The 18,024-nt window shown below is 45.3% G+C and overlaps 2 protein-coding genes across 3 annotated transcripts in view; one reads left to right on the plus strand and one right to left on the minus strand.

Moving 5' to 3' along the window:
* Positions 1 to 4,969, plus strand: part of LOC120063310 (THO complex subunit 5 homolog) — a 36,849-nt gene extending 31,880 nt beyond the window's left edge. For both annotated transcript variants that reach the window (XM_039013614.1, XM_039013615.1), the window contains one exon: positions 4,713 to 4,969. In XM_039013614.1, coding sequence (XP_038869542.1) covers positions 4,713 to 4,776 — 64 coding nt within the window. In that variant the 3' untranslated portion in view covers positions 4,777 to 4,969. The remainder of the gene's footprint in view (positions 1 to 4,712) is intronic.
* A 3,594-nt stretch (positions 4,970 to 8,563) lies between these two features.
* Positions 8,564 to 13,281, minus strand: LOC120062897 (neurofilament heavy polypeptide-like). Its single transcript, XM_039012963.1, has 4 exons — positions 12,495 to 13,281; positions 10,563 to 10,762; positions 10,342 to 10,466; positions 8,564 to 10,187 (listed from the first exon to the last, which is right to left on the minus strand). Exons 1-4 carry the CDS (start codon positions 13,279 to 13,281, stop codon positions 8,564 to 8,566), a joined length of 2,736 nt encoding a protein of 911 aa, XP_038868891.1.
* Between the last annotated feature and the right edge of the window lie 4,743 nt (positions 13,282 to 18,024).

The following is an 18,024-nucleotide window of genomic DNA, read 5'->3' on the forward strand; positions in this document are numbered from 1 at the left end:
TTTTTAGCTAGGTACGCCAAGTACTTTCCTGGCTTATCGCCATGTTCATATAGCTTTTGCCTGACAAATCCCATTTTCTTTTCAGCGTCCTGTGTTAGGAGAGAGTCCAACGTTGATCTAAGAACTGATATTTCCTTTAATAGGGCAGGCGTGGGAGTTTTAATGTAGTCCTTCTCTTTAGTTCCCAATTCACCCTCTAACCTTTTTTGCTTTTCACGCTTTTTCCGCCTCTTAGTGGCTGTGTATGACATAATCAGACCCCTGGCGTACGCTTTACAGGTTTCCCAAAGGAGCGAGGGATTATCTGTTGATTGAGAGTTAATAGAGAAAAATGCTTTAAACTCTGTAATAAAATATGATGTGAACGTATGGTCTTTAAGGATGGTTGTATTCAACCTCCAATGTCTTGACAGATTGAATGCCCCGTTGAGTTTTATGTCCAGGATCACCTCCGCATGATCAGATATGACTATACTTCCTATCCTAGCGGATAAAACAGACTGCAAAGACGTCCTGGGCATAAAAAAGTAATCTATTCTAGTCTGACATCCATGAGGTGCAGAGAAAAAAGTGAACTCTCTGTTGGAGGGGTGAAAAGTTCTCCAAACATCCGCATACCCCAGATCATCACAAATAGCTTTAAGTGACTTAGCTCGAGGAGAGAGTGAAGCTATACCGCTGGGAAACTTATCAATAAGGGGGTTCAACAAACAATTAAAATCTCCTCCAACCACTGCAGTGTCTGAGTTTAATTCTGAAAAGTCTAGAAATACCTTAGTGAGGAAATCAGAGGGGTGGGCAGGGGGAAAGTAAATATTCATTATGGAGATTTTCTGCCCTTGTAAAGTACCATTAATTATAACAAAGCGACCAAATTTATCTTTCACACAATTCAAGACCTTAAGTGGTAAGTTCTTTTTCACAAGAATTGCTACACCTCTACTTCTGGATGTAAATGATGAGAAAAACACTTGACCAAACCCCCCTTGTTGTAATTTCAGATGCTCCTTATCATCCAAATGAGTTTCTTGCAACAGGGCAATATCAATATTTTCTTTTTTCAAAAACGACAGTACCTTCTTCCTTTTAATGGGATTATGGCTCCCTCTAATGTTCCATGTACATACCCGCAGTGTGTTACCTGCCATTGCACTTTGACCGTTTCATATTCAGACTGAATCCCACCGTAAAAATGGGGTGGTACCTTTTTCCATGTGTTGAACTCTCTTCTATCTCACCGAGCATAAACAAACGATATGAACCCTGAACTCTAACTATACTAAACCCAAAAATTAAACATGTAAAGATCCAAAAGGGGGTTTTCCCACTAGCTAACATGCAGGGGATTTCAACTTTCCAATGTAGACTCTTAAGTCTGCATTGCCACTCAATAGCCTCGTCCTTTATACATATGAAAATGAAAATCAATATATGAAGATTGAGGCTCTTCCACCTAAAACCAAGCCTGGGCACCAATATAGATTCACCCATATCTCAGCCTGAGCTATAGCGGCAGTTACTTTAGCAAGAAAAATAATAAAAATACGAATATTACTGAACCGGAGCATGTGAGAACTCACACCACTGTTTCATGATCAGATTCAAAGAAGATAATAAAGTTATCCAATACTGCGGCGGCGCAGCTTAAAGATATTTACCCGAGAGAGTCAATAAACGCAGCAGCCTCTGCAGGTGTGGAGAGTTTCTTAGGCGATCCGTTGACCATAATCTTCAATGTGGCCGGGTACAACAGTGCGTAGTCCATCTTCATTCTCCTGAGTCGAGCCTTCGCCTCATCAAACCCTTTGCGTCTTCGTACAACCGCTGTGGAATAATCATTGAAGAATGAGACCTTTGGACCTTTACGTTGACTACCGTCAGAGCCGATGTTTCTAGCCGCATCCATAACGCGCTGCTTGTCGGTGAAGTTGTGGAACTTTATAACCACTGGCCGTGGGCGCTGGTTGGGACCGGGTATCGGTGCTTGAGAGCGATGGGCTCTGTCCAGCTTCACACGACCAGCCTTAGTGTCCATTTGTAAGTAGTCAGGGATCCATTCCTCAAAAAAATTTACTGAACGTGTTCCTTCAGAATTTTCCGGGAGTCCCACAACACGAATATTGCATCTGCGTCCTCGATTATCCAAGTCGTCAATGTGCTCCGCCATTTCGCGCACCTGTTTTTCAAGTGCTTTCATCTTAGTGTCCATAGATGTAGTTGAAGCTTCCACTGTAGCAATTCTTCCTTCCGCCTCATCGACACGTTTGACCACCCTCTGTAATTCAGCTGAATGGCCTGCTATTGCTTCCAAGACCGTTCTTATCTTAACATCGATCACTTTAGTAATGTTGTCCGTCATCTTTTGAATCACCAGGTCCATTGTGCCTGGATCCGCAACGGTGTTAGCTTCGCTAACGTAAGCTAGCTCCTCCTGCACATCTACAGGGATGGTGGTTTTGGTCGAGTTCTTAGTAGCTCTGCTGGGCATGTTGTCGGAGATTTTTGAGAAATAACCGTCAAGACTCATTGCAGGATAACTTATTTAGCCAATTCTACCACTTTTTCAAGCTAGGAGATTAATGAAAGAATATAAATTTACGAATGCCACGGGAGCTCGCTGAAACACAGTGTTCTCTCTACGGCGCCATTTTGTCCCCTTCAGTCGTTTTTTATAAATTAGCAAAAAATTCTAACCTGTTTTTGCTATTATGAGGTATTGTGTGTAGATTGAGGGGAAATAACAATTTCATCAATTTTAAAATAAGGCTGTAACATAACAATGTGGAAAAGTGAAGGGGTTTGAATACGTTCCGAATGCACTGTATGTATGTGCACACACACACGCACACACACACACAGTACCAGTCTAAAGTTTGGACGCACCAACTCATTCAAGGGTTTTTCTTTATTTTGACTATTTTGTACATTGTAGAATAATAATGAAGACATCGAAACTATGAAATAACACAAATGGAATCATGTAGTAACTAAAAAAGTGTTAAACAAATCAACATATATTATATATTTGAGGTTCTTCAAAGAAGCCACCCATTGCCTTGATGACTTTTATTTAATTTATTAACATTTTTAATCTCAGCCCTCGTCCACGAAGAAGGCCTTTTGCCTTTTGGTAGGCCGCCATTGTCAACTGACTTGCATAGTTAAATAAAAATAAAATGACAGCTTTACACACTCTTGGCATTCTCTCAACCAGCTTCATGAGTTAGTCACCTAGAATGCATTTCGATTAACAGGTGTGCTTTTAAAAAAATATATTTGTGGAATTTCTTTCCTTAATGCTTTTCAGACAATCAGTTGTGTTGTGACAAGGTAGGGGTGGTATACGGAAGATAGCCCTGTTGGGTAAAAGACCAAGTCCATATTATGGCAAGAACAGCTCGAATAAGCAGAGAGAAACGATAGCCCATCATTACTTTAAGACATGAAGGTCAGTCAAATCGGAAAATTTCAAGGACTTTTAAAGTTTCTTCAAGCGCAGTCGCAAAAACCATCAAGCGCTATGATGAAACTGGCTCTCATGAGGACCGCCACAGGAAAGTAAGACCCAGAGTTACATCTGCTGCAGAGGATATGTTCATTAGAGTTAACTCCACCTCAAATTGCAGCCCAAATAAATGCTTCACAGAGTTCAAGTAACTGACATATCTCAACATCAACTGTTCAGAGGAGACTGCGTGAATCAGGCCTTCATGGTCGAATTGTTGCATAGAAACCACTACTAAAGGACACCAATAATAACAAGAGATATGCTTGGGCCAAGGAACACGCGCAATGGACATTTAGACCGGTGGAAATCTGTCCTTTTGGTCTGAGTACAAGTTTGAGATTTTTCGTTCCAACTGCCGTGTCTTTGTGAGACGCAGAGTAGGTGAACGGATGATCTCCGCATGTGTGGTTCCCACCGTGAAGCATGGAGGAGGTGTGATAGTTTCACCAGCAAAGCACCGTCTGTGATTTATTTAGAATTCAATGCACACTTAACTAGCATGGCTACCACAGCATTCTGCAGCGATACGCCATCCCATCTGGTTTGTGCTTAGTGGGACTATCATTTGTTTTTCAACAGGACAATGACCCAACACACCTCCAGGCTGTGTAAGGGTTATTTGACCAAGAATGAGAGTGATGGGATTGCTGCATCAGATGACCTGGACTCCACAATCACCCAACCTCAACCAAATTGAGATGGTTTGGGATGAGTTGGACCGCAGATTGAAGGAAAAGCAGCCAACAAGTGCTCAGCATATGTGGTAACTCCTTCAAGACTGTTGGAAAAGCATTCCAGATGAAGCTGGTTGAGAGAATGCCAAGAGTGTGGAAAGCTGTCATCAAAGCAAAAAATATATAAATGTTTTGCTTACGATATGATTCCATATGTGTTATTTCATAGTTTTGATGTCTTCGCTATTATTCTACAATGTAGAAAATAGTATATAAAGAAAAACCCTTGAATGAGTATGTGTCCAAACATTTGACTGGTAGTGTGTGTGTGCGTGCGTGTGTGCGTGTATTAGATATTACTGCACTGTTGGAGCTAGGAACACAAGCATTTCGCTACACCCGCAATAACATCTGCTAAATATGTGTATGCGACCAATAAAATGTGATTTGATTTGACACTCACACACTTCTCTCTCACTCACTCACAAAAAATATCTCTGACAATGTGTTTCTCTCTGGTTGTGTTTCAGGGGTCCGAACCGTCTGAAGCCGTTCAAGTACAACCACCCCCAGGGCTTCTTCAGTCACCGCTGACCTCTCCTTTACCCCTTCACCCCTGACCCCCTCACCCCAGATCTCTTACCCTACCTCAAGGCTTCTTCTGAATTTACCCTCTGTCATGCCCCTGCCCTCATATCCCCATATCTTGTTTGTTTAACACACTGTTTGACACATTCTGTGTGTCGGTTGGTCAATAAAAAGCTAGTGATCTTGTTTGGATCTGCAAGTTCTTTGTCTTTTTTAATGTTATTCACTGCTGACTGATTTATGCTCAGCTTTATTCTACTATGAATTATCTCTCCTCTTTTAGCTAGTACATATGTATTTCCTCATCTCTCCCTGCCATCCCTTTTTCTTTCTCCCCGCTCTCTCTCTCTCTCTCTCTCTCTCTCTCTCTCTCTCTCTGCATCAGATCACATTGTTATGTCCTTTATTATCATGGCTCAGCACTTCGCTAAGATGACTCGTTCCTATTGGTCCTGGAAATACAGCATATACACTATCACACACACACTTAGAAATGTGTTCCCTATTCTGTATTTATAGTGTAATAAGAGCTGGTTAATTGTGTTTCCTATCATGTATTTACAGTGTAGTAAGAGATGATTAAATGTGTTCCCTATCCTGTACTTGCAGTGTGGCAAGAGCTGTTGAATAATATAGGACCACTTGATTATTGCTCTGGATGTAATCTGACATTAGTGCAGCATCACAGAGCCCCAGTAGCGCTCTCTCCTCCAGGACAAGCTTGCCACTGTTAGGATGTAGCCGAGGTGTTTTGTGGGTTCCATACCATGGTGATCATTAGGGGAAGTGGTGTTCTGAGGATGTTTTTGCTGCAGGTTGTGTGTCCTGTTAATACCCAGTCATCCATCAGACATAAAGAGATCACATTACAACACCAAGGAGAATGATCATCAGAAAATAATTCAAGGAGAAACTTAACGAACATGATGATATCCTGTCAGAATTCAGGGAGATTCACTACATGGCCAAAAGTATCTGGACACCTGTTTGTCGAACATCTCATTCCAAAATCAGAGGCATTAATATGGAGTTGGTCCCCCCCCTTTTCTGCTATAACAGCTTCCACTCTTCTGGGAAGACTTTCCACTAAATGTTGGAACATTACTGCGGGGACTTGCTTTCATTCAGCCACGAGCGTTAGTGAGGTCGGGCACTGATGTTGGGCGATTAGGCCTAGCTCGCACTCGGCGTTCCAATTCATCCCAAAGGTGTTCGATGGGGTTGAGGTCAGAGCTCTGTGCAGGCCTGTCAAGTTCTTCCACACCGATCTTTACTAACCATTTCTGTATTGGCTTTGCTTTGTGCACGGGGGCATTGTTGTGTTGAAAAAGGAAAGGGCCATCCCCAAACTGTTGCTACGAAATTGGAAGCACAAAATCGTCTAGAATGTCATTGTATGCTGTAGCGTTAAGATTTCCCTTCACTGGAACTTAGGGGCCTAGCCTGAACCATGAAAAACAGCCCCAGACCATTATTCCTTCTCCACCAAACTTAACAGTTGGCACTATGCATTGGGGCAGGTAGCGTTCTCCTGGCATCCGCCAAACCCAGATTTGTCCGTCAGACTGCCAGATGGTGAAGCATGATTCATCACTCCAGAGAATGCGCTTCCTCTGCTCCAGTGTTCAATGGCGGTGAGCTTTACACCACTCCAGCCAACTCTCTGCATTGCGCGTGGTGATCTTAGGCTTGTGTATGGCTGCTCGGCCATGGAAACCCAACGAACAGTTCTTGTGCTGACGTTGCTTCCAGAGACAGTTTGGAACTCGGTAGTGAGTGTTGCAACCAAGGACAGACAATTTTTACGCGTTTCAGCACTGGGCTGTCCCGTTCTGTAAGCTTGTGTGGCCTACCACTTCAACAGTAGGGCCCTTGTTGCTTCTAAACGTTTCCACTTCACAATAACAGCACTTGACCAGGGCAGAAATTTGACAAACTAACTTGTTGGAAAGGTGGCATCCTTTGACGGTGCCACGTTGAAAGTCACTGAGCTCTTCAATAAGGCCATTCTACTGTCAATGTTTGTCTATGGAGATTGCATGGTTGTGTTCTCAATTTTATACACCTGTCAGCAACTACACAGCATATCACAACCACTGTCCCCCAGTGCAGCTGACTAATGTTGTTTCCATGATGATTATGGACCACTGTGTTACATCAAGGAAATGACAGAGACAGTCTGAAACTGATATCAAAGTCAAGAATAGACCTTTTTCTGTTCTGAAATAAAGGGGGTGTTTTTTTTAGCACTTCTCATACAGTGCTCTTTTGCAGCACTTGCATAGATCTTCAGATTAGCGTGTGTAGATTCTTCCCTGGATGGGCAGGTTACTGCAGTATCTCTACTTTATGGTTACTGTTTTAGCAGGCTGGCGTTGTAGAGCAGGTATAGTGTGTGTGTGTGAGAGAGAGAGAGAGAGAGAGAGGTAAAAGAAGGGAGAGGTGAGATAAGGAAAGACCTAACCTAAGGACAAGAGAGAGATGTGAAGGGGCAGCTGTATTCTCTAAGTCTAGGATGTTGTGTGGAAGAGGGGAACAGTTCTGTTCAGGTAGCTCTATTCTCCAGATCACCTCCGGATGTATGTATGAGCCCAAGTTAGACGACGTCAGAGCAGGGAGTGAAGGGGAGGAGAGAGCAATGTTGGGAGGGTGCTGCAACACCGGTCACTGCACCCCTCAGCCGCAATGCAGCACAACACACACACACACAGTGTTTTAGGAGACCCACACCCCTCTCACACCTCAACATCCTCCCTCTCACACACACCTCATCTTCCTCCCCTCCACTGTGCTTCTCTTCATACCACCTTAGCACTCAGACATTGTACTGTTCAGAACTGTTCCTTTCTTCGTAGTGTGTATGCTGAAATGTACATGAGAGGAATAGACATGCTATAGCATTTACATCATTTAGTTCAGTATCTTAGTACTGTACCAGTAAATGATCTATTTAAGCGAGCTACTTTTTCTCTCTCAAATTGAGCACATCAGGTTACGTCAAGACCATCACAGCAGCCATCAGTATCATTCACACCAGAGTAATACAGTATCTCTTTGCATTTGTATTAGAGTAATATAATAATGACAACACACAGAAATCTTTCGGTTTTAACCTTTATTAGTTCATCAGTTTGTATTGCATACTCTCAACAGTTTATACATAGCACAGTCATCCCTGACTTCAGAGTTCTCCTCACTGGCCTAGGTATCATTACTGACCACAGCACAGTGAGTCAGCACAACCATCAGACAGGGAGCTGTTTAAGATGCACAATGAGCAGGTTTGTAGTCCTTCTCTGCTTTTTATAGTCGTTAATATAATATACGCATTTATATCTTCATAAATATACACATACAGTACAATATATTGATCTGTCACAATCTTTTATAGACATTTGTTGACATCGCTACCCTTGAAGGCTTCAGAAGGTGCATGGCCCTGTGCTGTGCTCCCAGCCAAGGCGATGCTGCTGTTTTAATGCACTTGTTATTATTGACGGGCAGTCAGATAGACACAATTCAGATAGAGTTTAGAGCATTCTGCATTCACTACAGTCATAGATTAGAAGAAGCATCATATCAGGGTTGAGTACCTGGGGGATAGTAACTAGAGAAAAGCTATTGCTTTGTGTGTTTACTGTTTGTCTCCTGCTCTGCTCTGCTATGCTCTGGCTTCCCTTTACAAAGGCTGCTCAGGGCTTCAGTAGCGTCCCTTCCCCCCTCCCATCCCGCCCCGATATAGTTCTTTGGCGTCTCTCTCTCTCTTCTGGCTCATACGCAGTGTGTTAGTGACTCACTTCTTGGCTTTCTCGTCTTTGACCTCAGTGCTAGAAGATTTCTCATCTTTGACCTCAGTGCTAGAAGATTTCTCGTCTTTGACCTCAGTGCTAGAAGATTTCTCGTCTTTGACCTCAGTGCTAGAAGATTTCTCGTCTTTGACCTCAGTGCTAGAAGATTTCTCGTCTTTGACCTCAGTGCTAGAAGATTTCTCGTCTTTGACCTCAGTGCTAGAAGATTTCTCGTCTTTGACCTCAGTGCTAGAAGATTTCTCGTCTTTGACCTCAGTGCTAGAAGATTTCTCATCTTTGACTTCAGTGCTAGAAGATTTCTTGGCCTTCTCTGCCTTCCCTACCTCCTTCGTATCCTTTGCCTCTTTACTGTCGGATGCTTTAGAGGCCTCCTTCTTGTCTTCCTTGTCCTCCTTCTTATCCTCCTTCTTCACCTCCTCTTTGGGCTCTGCTTTCTTCTCCTCCTTTGTGCTCTCTGTTTTCTGTGGTGATTCTTTGAGGGCAGGCTTCACCTCTACCTGGGGTGTGTCATCTGTTTTGGCTTGTTTCTCCTCTTCTTTCTTAGCAGGGCCGTGGCTCTCCTTGACGGGGGCGGGCTTTTCCTCTGCAGGCTTGGCCGGGGTGGCAGCAGGGGAGGCAGGTGTTGGGGTCTCAGTCTTCTTGGGATTCTCCTCTGGCTTGCTCTCCTTGGGATCTGGTTTTTCTGTCTTCTCCTCAACCTTCTCCTCTTTAGGTTGGCTCTCACTCTTCTCTTTCTCCTTGGGTTCTGGCTCTTGTTTCTTTTCCTCCTTTACAGGCTGGGGTTGTTCCTTCTCTTTCTTCTCCTGCTTGGCCAGTTTGTCTTCTGCAGGGGGCTTGGCCTTCTCCTGGATGGGGGACTTGGGTTCAGGAGACTTTGGGAGGGGGGATTTGGGAGGGGGAGACTTAGACTCTGGGGATTTGCTGGGGGGAGATGTTGGTGATTTGACAGCTGTGGGAGATTTGGGGGCGGGAGATTTGGCAGGTGATTTGGGGAGGGGAGATTTAGCTTGGGGTGATTTGGATTCAGGTGATTTGAGGGCGGGAGATTTGGCAGGTGATTTGGGGAGGGGAGATTTGGCTTGGGGTGATTTGGATTCAGGTGATTTGGGGGCGGGAGATTTGGCAGGTGATTTGGGGAGGGGAGATTTGGCTTGGGGTGATTTTGGTTCAGGTGATTTGGGGGCAGGAGATTTGGGCTGGGGGGTTTTGGGGGGAGATTTGGATGGAGAAGAAGCAGCCTTCTCAGGTGACTTAGACTTCTCTTCCTCTTTCTCCTCACCTGCCTCCTCTTCCTCTCCCCCCTTATCCTCAACTCCTTTTCCTTCTCCCTCTTCTGCCTCAGCTTTGGTCTCATCCTCTTCCTCCTCCTTTTCTCCCTCTTCCTCTTCCTCCTTCTCTTCTACCTTTTCTGTCTCTTCTCCCTCTCCCTTTTCCTCTTCCTCATCTTCTGCTTCCTCTGTCACCTCAGTGACCTGTGTCTCATCCGTCTGTTCCTCCAGTATGACTGTGTCTGAGAGCTCCTCCCCCTTCAGCTTCAGGTGGGCAGAGGAGTAGGAGTACAGGCTTGGCCCAGGTATGAACCGAGTCTCCTCCCCTTCCAGCAACTTCCTGTTTAGGGGAAGAACACAGGAAGTACAGTCTGAATTGTGTGTGTCAATACAGTCTCCTGTTCAAAAACATATCAGTAGTTATTCTGTGATAATCTGAGTCTGCATGAGTGCACTAACAAAAAAATATACCCCACCCTTAACCTCTGACCCACCTGTAAGCTGCTATCTCTATGTCCAGAGCCATCTTGACGTTCAGCAGCTCCTGGTATTCTCTCAGCTGACTGGCCATCTCCCACTTAGTACTCTTCAGTTCACCGTCCAGCTGACGAATGGTCTCCTACACACACACACATTTTGGTGAGAAATGCGTGCCAAAGTGCAGGGAAAGAGAAGAGCCAGACAGACAGCCAGACCGGCAGAGGAGTGTACGTACCTGTAGTGAGTGGATATCTCCATGGTGTCTGTCCTCAGTCTCCATGCATTGTCTCTCCAGGGAGTCCTTGGTTCCTCTGAGGGTCTCCAGTTCGATGGTGCGGCTCTGAAGCTGCCGTCTGTACTCTGCTATCTCATCCTGGGCACCACGGATCGCATCTGTGTTAGAGTGAGCTGCATCTGCCAACCGCTCCATACGCACTACAGGGGTTTGGGAGAGGTGTGAGGTTGGGGAACAGGGTCAGAGACAGGGTTTTAGAGGTCATAGAGACAGGGGCTATAACAACCCTAAACTCTCAGATAGTGTCCTTTCCTTGTATCCTCTCATTGTCTCTTTTCCTTCGTGACCACCACAGAGGTCGGTCATTGAAAACACAAATTCTCTCCTCCAGGAGTAACCTTGACAGTGCCTGTCTGTCTGTCTGTCTGAGGTCTGACTCAGCTACAGGACACTGAACAACATGCTGCCAGAGTCAGCTGGACAGCTCCATCACAGTCGGCTGCAGAGCTACAAAGAGGGGAAATGGTCACTGGTAGGAGGACTGTTAACTCAGTGAGGTGGTGGACCAGTACAAATCAAGCCATGCACAACATTTATCCATCCATTCAGAGAGTTTAACTCAGGTCTCTAATCCTAATTCTAGCACCAACACTGGTACATACCATAGTTAGGAAACATTAGCATTGCTTGTGGATCTATGGGGACAGGTCATGACCCTGATGGCTGAGCTAGAGGTGGAGGCCTGCATTAGCCCTGATCTTATTGTTATTGCCCTCTGATCTCTTCTCTCAGGTAGAGGCAGTAGCCCTCAGGAAATGATATAATGTTATGAAGGTTAGAAAACATACACAACACTCACTGGAAACCACACACGCAGGGCCACAACATCCTCAAACACATAATCACCAAACACAGGCAAACCCCCACAGTCACATTAATAGAAATATAATCCATTGATTATATTTCTATGGTCACATTAATACACATTAATATGCACTGTACTCAGACGCCCGCTATACGTGTCATCTCACCCTGCGGCGTCTGACTCTGCAGAGGAGCGCTCCCCTTGTGGTAGGAACATGGCATGACACTCAAGAGACTGCAAGTTATAAGAAAAGGTAGGACGGTGAGATAAGATATGTGACTTTGAGTTGCAAAATATATCTAATTATGGGGTTGTAACGTGCATTCACCAGTGCCACGTCGGGAATGATTGAGAGACATATTTAATATCTTATGATGTAGGGATTGGGGGGGGGGGAGGTCCGATGCTTTCTTGGCAAGATACATTTCCAAGGACACTAGAATGCGGCATCAGTGTTTCTAGGGACCTAATACTGCTGACTCATAGTTGTCTGCGGCAGGAATGCATGATCAGACTCAGAGCAGCGATAAGGCTTCAAAACAGGACTGTAGCAGATACAAATTTACACCAGACAGAACACTTTCTCCTCTCCATAAAATAAACCAGTAGGCTATTTCACCACATTATTCACATCTTTTATTTTTCCAAATGCAATCAGAGCCTATAATTCCATAACTATGAATGGTTCAATTCGATACTACCCTTGGGTAACACAAGCTATCATTACAGTCATTGGTGCGCACTGGATGATGTTTATGCAGTGATTTAACTGAATATATAGCCTAGAGTCGAATACAGTTTGCTTCAAATGGTGACCTTACAACGAATCAATGTCCCAAATAGGATTGATAATAGGCTATAGGCTATGCACCACAATGTACCAAGAGCCTATTTGATAATAAAACAAACGAGATCCATAGCCAACTCCTCCAAAGTTCAGCACCATGGACAGCAAACTGCACCGTAACATCAGAGCCCTAAAACTCTATAAACCAGGCTTTCTCACACTGACACATCGCTGAGTAAAACCAGGTAAAGGTAGATTGATATAAAGTTGCGCCTCTCACCTTTGAACCATTCCTCCGCGTGCGTTGCGCTCTTGGTCGCGTGTCCATCAAGCTGAGCGCGGATCTCCCGCAGGGCGTTCGTGACGTCCGCCTTGATTGTGTCTCGAGCCTCGAAGTTCACCTGTGCACCCTGGATCTGTGCTAGCAGCTCCGCCACCTCCTCCTCGTGGTTCTTCTTCAGGAACGCGGCTTCTTCCTGCAGCGCGCTCAGCTTCTTGTCCAGCTCTAGCCGTGCGAGCCCAGACTCATCCACATACTTGTTCACGAGGCGTGCCTTGGCTTCCAGCTCCTCCCTGCTGCGTGCCTCGTCCTCGAGCCTGGTCCGCACATGCTGGATATCCTCTTCCAGGTGGTCTTGCTCCAAGAGTGCGCGTGCCTTCTCCCCGGTCAGCTGCTGAACCAGACCCCTCAGGTTCCCCAGCTCGCGCTCATAGTGCTCTCCCACGGTAGCGCGCCCGGTCTGGCTCTGTCGCAGCGCAGCCGCTTCCTGCTCCAGATTCAAGTTCATCAGCTCGAGGTTCCGCACCTTGTCGATGTAGCCGGCGAAACGGTCATTGAGTGTCTGCAGAATCTCCTTCTCGTTCCTCCGAGTCATGTCGCCGTTAAAGATCTCCAAGCTGTCGGCGGAGGGTGTCTGGCTGTAGACCTGGCGGCGGCGCTGAGAGGTCGTCCAGGGCTGGGAGTGGAAGCCGGAGGAGGAGAGAGAAGCGGCAGGCCGGGCAGAGAGGCCCTGTGGTGCCCTGCGGTAGGAGCCGTGGCCGTAGAGGTGGTCCAGTGGGTAGCTCATCTCTAAACCGGATGCAGACTGCGGCAGGATGGAGAGAGGTGAGCTTTTATACCGCGGGAGGAGAAACTCACAACTCAGCATGGACACTCTCTCTCTTTAAGGATACATCATCTTCGCTATCGTCATGCACCACTCCTTCCTCACACAGACTAACTACAGAAGAACAGCATGATGCAGCGCATGATACTTGAATTTTTACCCAAATGTCCAATTGACATTAGTCAGTCACTTGCATGATTTGCACATGATGTCTAATAACTTCGGACCACAAGAATCTTGTAGGGACATTGGGTTTATGCAGATGGATCCTACTATATATCTAGTTTAAGCATCCATCTGGGTAAGGATCCATCTGTGTAAGGATTCATCTGTGTAAGAATCCATCTGTGTAAGAATCCATCTGTGTAAGCCCAATGTCCCGACAAGATCCTAGCTGTGGTCTGAAGCTAGGTGTCTGAGTGTGCACAATGCATCAATATGATTGTGCAATCTTCGTTACAGTAGGCCAACATAATTATATCCACAATACCATGTTCACAAGAAGACATATAGCTGATGTAACATTTCCATTTAAGGTTTCAATTATTTGAGTGTGTTTGGACTAGGCTGGAAGTTTCATGTGGAGCTCTTCATTCTCTCTGTCAGTGCTCTGTGAATACATTACATTACAGTGTGTGTGTGTGTGTGTGTGTGTGTGTGTGTGTGTGTGTGTGTGTGTGTGTGTGTGTGTGTGTGTGTGTGTGTGTGTGTGTGTGTGTGTGTGTGGTTCTGTCAGTTGGCCAGGTGTGTGTCCCAGGTGGGTTGTATCAGGATAAGGTAAGACCCAGATGCAGACCATATCAAAGTAACAATGTTTATTACAGCGAACAGAGGCAAAGGTACAAGACGGCAGTCAGGGTCAGGGGCAGGCAGAGTGGTCAGGTGGGTGGGCTCAGGGTCAGGGGCAGGCGGAGTGGTCAGGTGGGCGGGCTCAGGGTCAGGGGCAGGCGGAGTGGTCAGGTGGGCGGGCTCAGGGTCGGGACAGGCAATGGTCAAAAACCAGGAGGGCAAGAAAAAGAGAGGCTAGGAAAAGACAGGAGCTGACAGGACAAACACTGGTAAGCTTGACAAACAAGACGAACTGGCAACAGACAAACAGAACACACAGTTATAAGTACACTGGGGATAATGGGGAAGATGGGCGACACCTGGAGGGGGTGGAGACAAGCACAAAGACAGGTGAAACAGATCAGGGTGTGACAGGTTGAAGTGGATCTGCAGACTCACACTGCAGCGGTAACCACACCGCTTATCAGCAGAACATTTTACATTTGAGCCACTTTAGCATGTCAGTCATTGCATACCTTAGAACGTTATTCATAACTAGACAGAAATATCACAATCAACTAGCCCATGTCAGCTAATGGTTTTTTGCTAGGTTTTTTAGCCCATAGATTTTGTTGAACGAGATGTTCCCAAATGCTGGAAGGGGGTCTCTCTCTCTCGCTCTCTCTCTCTCTCTCTCTCTCACACACACACACACACACACACACACACACACACACACACACACACACACACACACACACACACACACACACACACACACACACACACACACACACACACACACACACACACACACACACACACACCTGGCCCACTGACAGCTTTACACATCGTAAGAGTGTTTGAGGTTTGATGTCATAATCTGTTTTCATCATGATCCTCAGAAATTGATAAAAGTCAATGGACCAACTCCAATGCAATAGTTGAGACCAGAAATACCTCTGTCAATAGCCCTGTTAAAGGAAGTGGAGATGACTGAGCATTAAGTACGCACACACAAGCACACTTGCTATTTTAGTTCAGTCCTTGTGTGTGTCAGCTGATTTGGAGGAATGTGTCTGAGGAGGATGATTCTGTCCCTACAGCACCTATTGATCAAACTCCTTTAGGATCTATATACACACCCACACACACACACACACACACACACACACACACACACACACACACACACACACACACACACACACACACACACACACACACACACACACACACACACACACACACACACACAGGAACATGACAGAAGCTATAGCATTTACATCGTTTAGTTCAGTATCTTAGTACTGTACCAGTAAATGATCTATTTAAGCGAGCTACTTTTTCTCTCTCAAATTGAGCACATCAGGTTACGTCAAGACCATCACAGCAGCCATCAGTATCATTCAAACCAGAGTAATACAGTATCTCTTTGCATTTGTATTAGAGTAATATAATAATGACAACACACAGAAATCTTTCGGTTTTAACCTTTATTAGTTCATCAGTTTGTATTGCATACTCTCAGCAGTTTATACATAGCACAGTCATCCCTGACTTCAGAGTTCTCCTCACTGGCCTAGGTATCATTACTGACCACAGCACAGTGAGTCAGCACAACCATCAGACAGGGAGCTGTTTAAGATGCACAATGAGCAGGTTTGTAGTCTTTCTCTGCTTTTTATAGTCGTTAATATAATATACGCATTTATATCTTCATAAATATACACATACAGTACAATATATTGATCTGTCACAATCTTTTATAGACATTTGTTGACATCGCTACCCTTGAAGGCTTCAGAAGGTGCATTGTTTCAATTATATTATTGTGTTTGGAATAGTTTGAAAGTTTCATGTGCAGCTCTTCATTCTCTCTGTCTTCCAGTGTTGTGAATACATGACAGTAAACACACACACACACACACACACACACACACACACACACACACACACACACACACACACACACACACACACACACACACACACATACACACACACACACACACACACACACACACACACACACACACACACACACACACACACACACACACACACACACACACGTTGTCATGGCCTTCTCCTCCTCAGAAACATAAACTCTTGTCATTACATATCAGTCAGACAGACAGAGCATCACATTCAGATCAGAAATAAACACTCAACACGCTCTTAGTCCCAGTTACTCACTACATCCATTATATATGAGGCCACTGCAAGTGGAGATCACTGAGCCAGAATGGAGGGGTGGAGCCAGTCCTGTATTCTCAGTTCTTGAAATGTCACTCAGTTTGATGTTTTAGGAAGGGAGGGGAAGGTGTTGATGTAAGAGGGAGAGAAAGAGAAGAGGGGAGGAGGAGGGAGATGAAAAGAGGGGAAGGGAAAGATGAGAGGGAGATGAAGAAAGAGCGAGACCTAATGGACATGGAGGGAGGAGAGAGATGATGGAGAAAGAAAAAGAGAGAGAAAAGGAGGAGGAGAAAGAGAGGTGAGAGAAGAGAGTGACCTTGGGAAGACAGAGCTCTACTGGCAGGCCTCATATAGATGAGTCAGTTTCTATACAATTAAGCTTTTCGATTGTATTACATTGTACCTCTGTCTGTCTGTCTGTCTGTCTGTCTGTCTGTCTGTCTGTCTGTCTGTCTGTCTGTCTGTCTGTCTGTCTGTCTGTCTGTCTGTCTGTCTGTCTGTCTGTCTGTCTGTCTGTCTGTCTGTCTGTCTGTCTGTCTGTCTGTCTGTCTGTCTGTCTGTCTGTCTGTCTGTGACTAAGAGCATGTTGAGTGTTTATCTCTGGTCTGAATGTGATGCTCTGTCTGTCTGACTGATATGTAATGACAAGAGTTTATGTCTCTGAGGAGGAGAAGGCCATGACAACGTGTGTGTGTGTGTGTCAAATCAAATGTTATTTGTCACATGCTTCGTAAACAACAGGTGTAGAATAACCGTGAAAGGCTTAACCTTACTTACCAACAATGAAATAAAAAAAATATGAAAACATAGAAAAATAATAACAGAAGGAATAAATACACAATTAGTATTAATAACTTGGCTATATACATGGGGTACCAGTACCAAGTCGATGTGCAGGGGTACAAGGTAATTGAGGTAGGTAAGGACAAAGTGACTAAGCAATGGGATAGGTAATGAACAGTAACAGCAGCGTATGTGATGAGTCAAAAGAGATTTGAGCAAAAAGGTTCAATACAGATATTCCAGGTAGATATTGGTTAACTATTAAACTAACTATTTAGCAGTCTTATAGCTTGGGGGTAAAAGCTTTTCAGGGACCTGTCGGTTCCAGACTTGGTGCATCAGTACTTCTTGCCATACCTGTAGCAGAGAAAACAGTCTATGATTTGGGTGGCTGGGGTCTTTGACCATTTTTAGGGCCTTCCTCTGACACCACCTGGTATAGAGTTCCTGGAGGGCAGTGATGTACTGGGCCATACGCATTACCCTTTGTAGTGCCTTGCAGTCGGATGCCAAGCGGTGATGTAGCCAGGCAAGAGGCTCTCAATGGTGCAGCTGTAGGACTTCTTGAGGATCTGAGGACCCATGCCAAATCTTGTCAGTCTCTAAAGGGGGAAGTGGCGTTGTCGTGGCCTATTCACGACTGTGTTGATGTGTGTGGACCATGATAGTTCCTTAGCGATGTGGACACCGAGGAACTTGAAGCTCTTCCACTTCTTCCACAGCTGTTCCACAACAACCCCGTCACTTTGGATGGGGGCGTGCTCGGCCCTCCGTTTCCTGTAGTCCACGATCAGCTCCTTTGTCTTGCTGACGTTCAGGGAGAGGTTGTTATCCTGGCACCACACTGCCAGGTCTCTGACCTCCTCCCTGTAGGCTATCATCGTCATCGCTGATCAGGCCTACCACTGTTGTGTTGTCTGCAAATGATGATGCTGGAGTCGTGCGAGGCCACGC

This window comes from Salvelinus namaycush, chromosome 18 (assembly GCF_016432855.1).
Source record: "Salvelinus namaycush isolate Seneca chromosome 18, SaNama_1.0, whole genome shotgun sequence".
In the NCBI taxonomy this organism is placed as follows: Eukaryota; Metazoa; Chordata; class Actinopteri; order Salmoniformes; family Salmonidae; genus Salvelinus; species Salvelinus namaycush.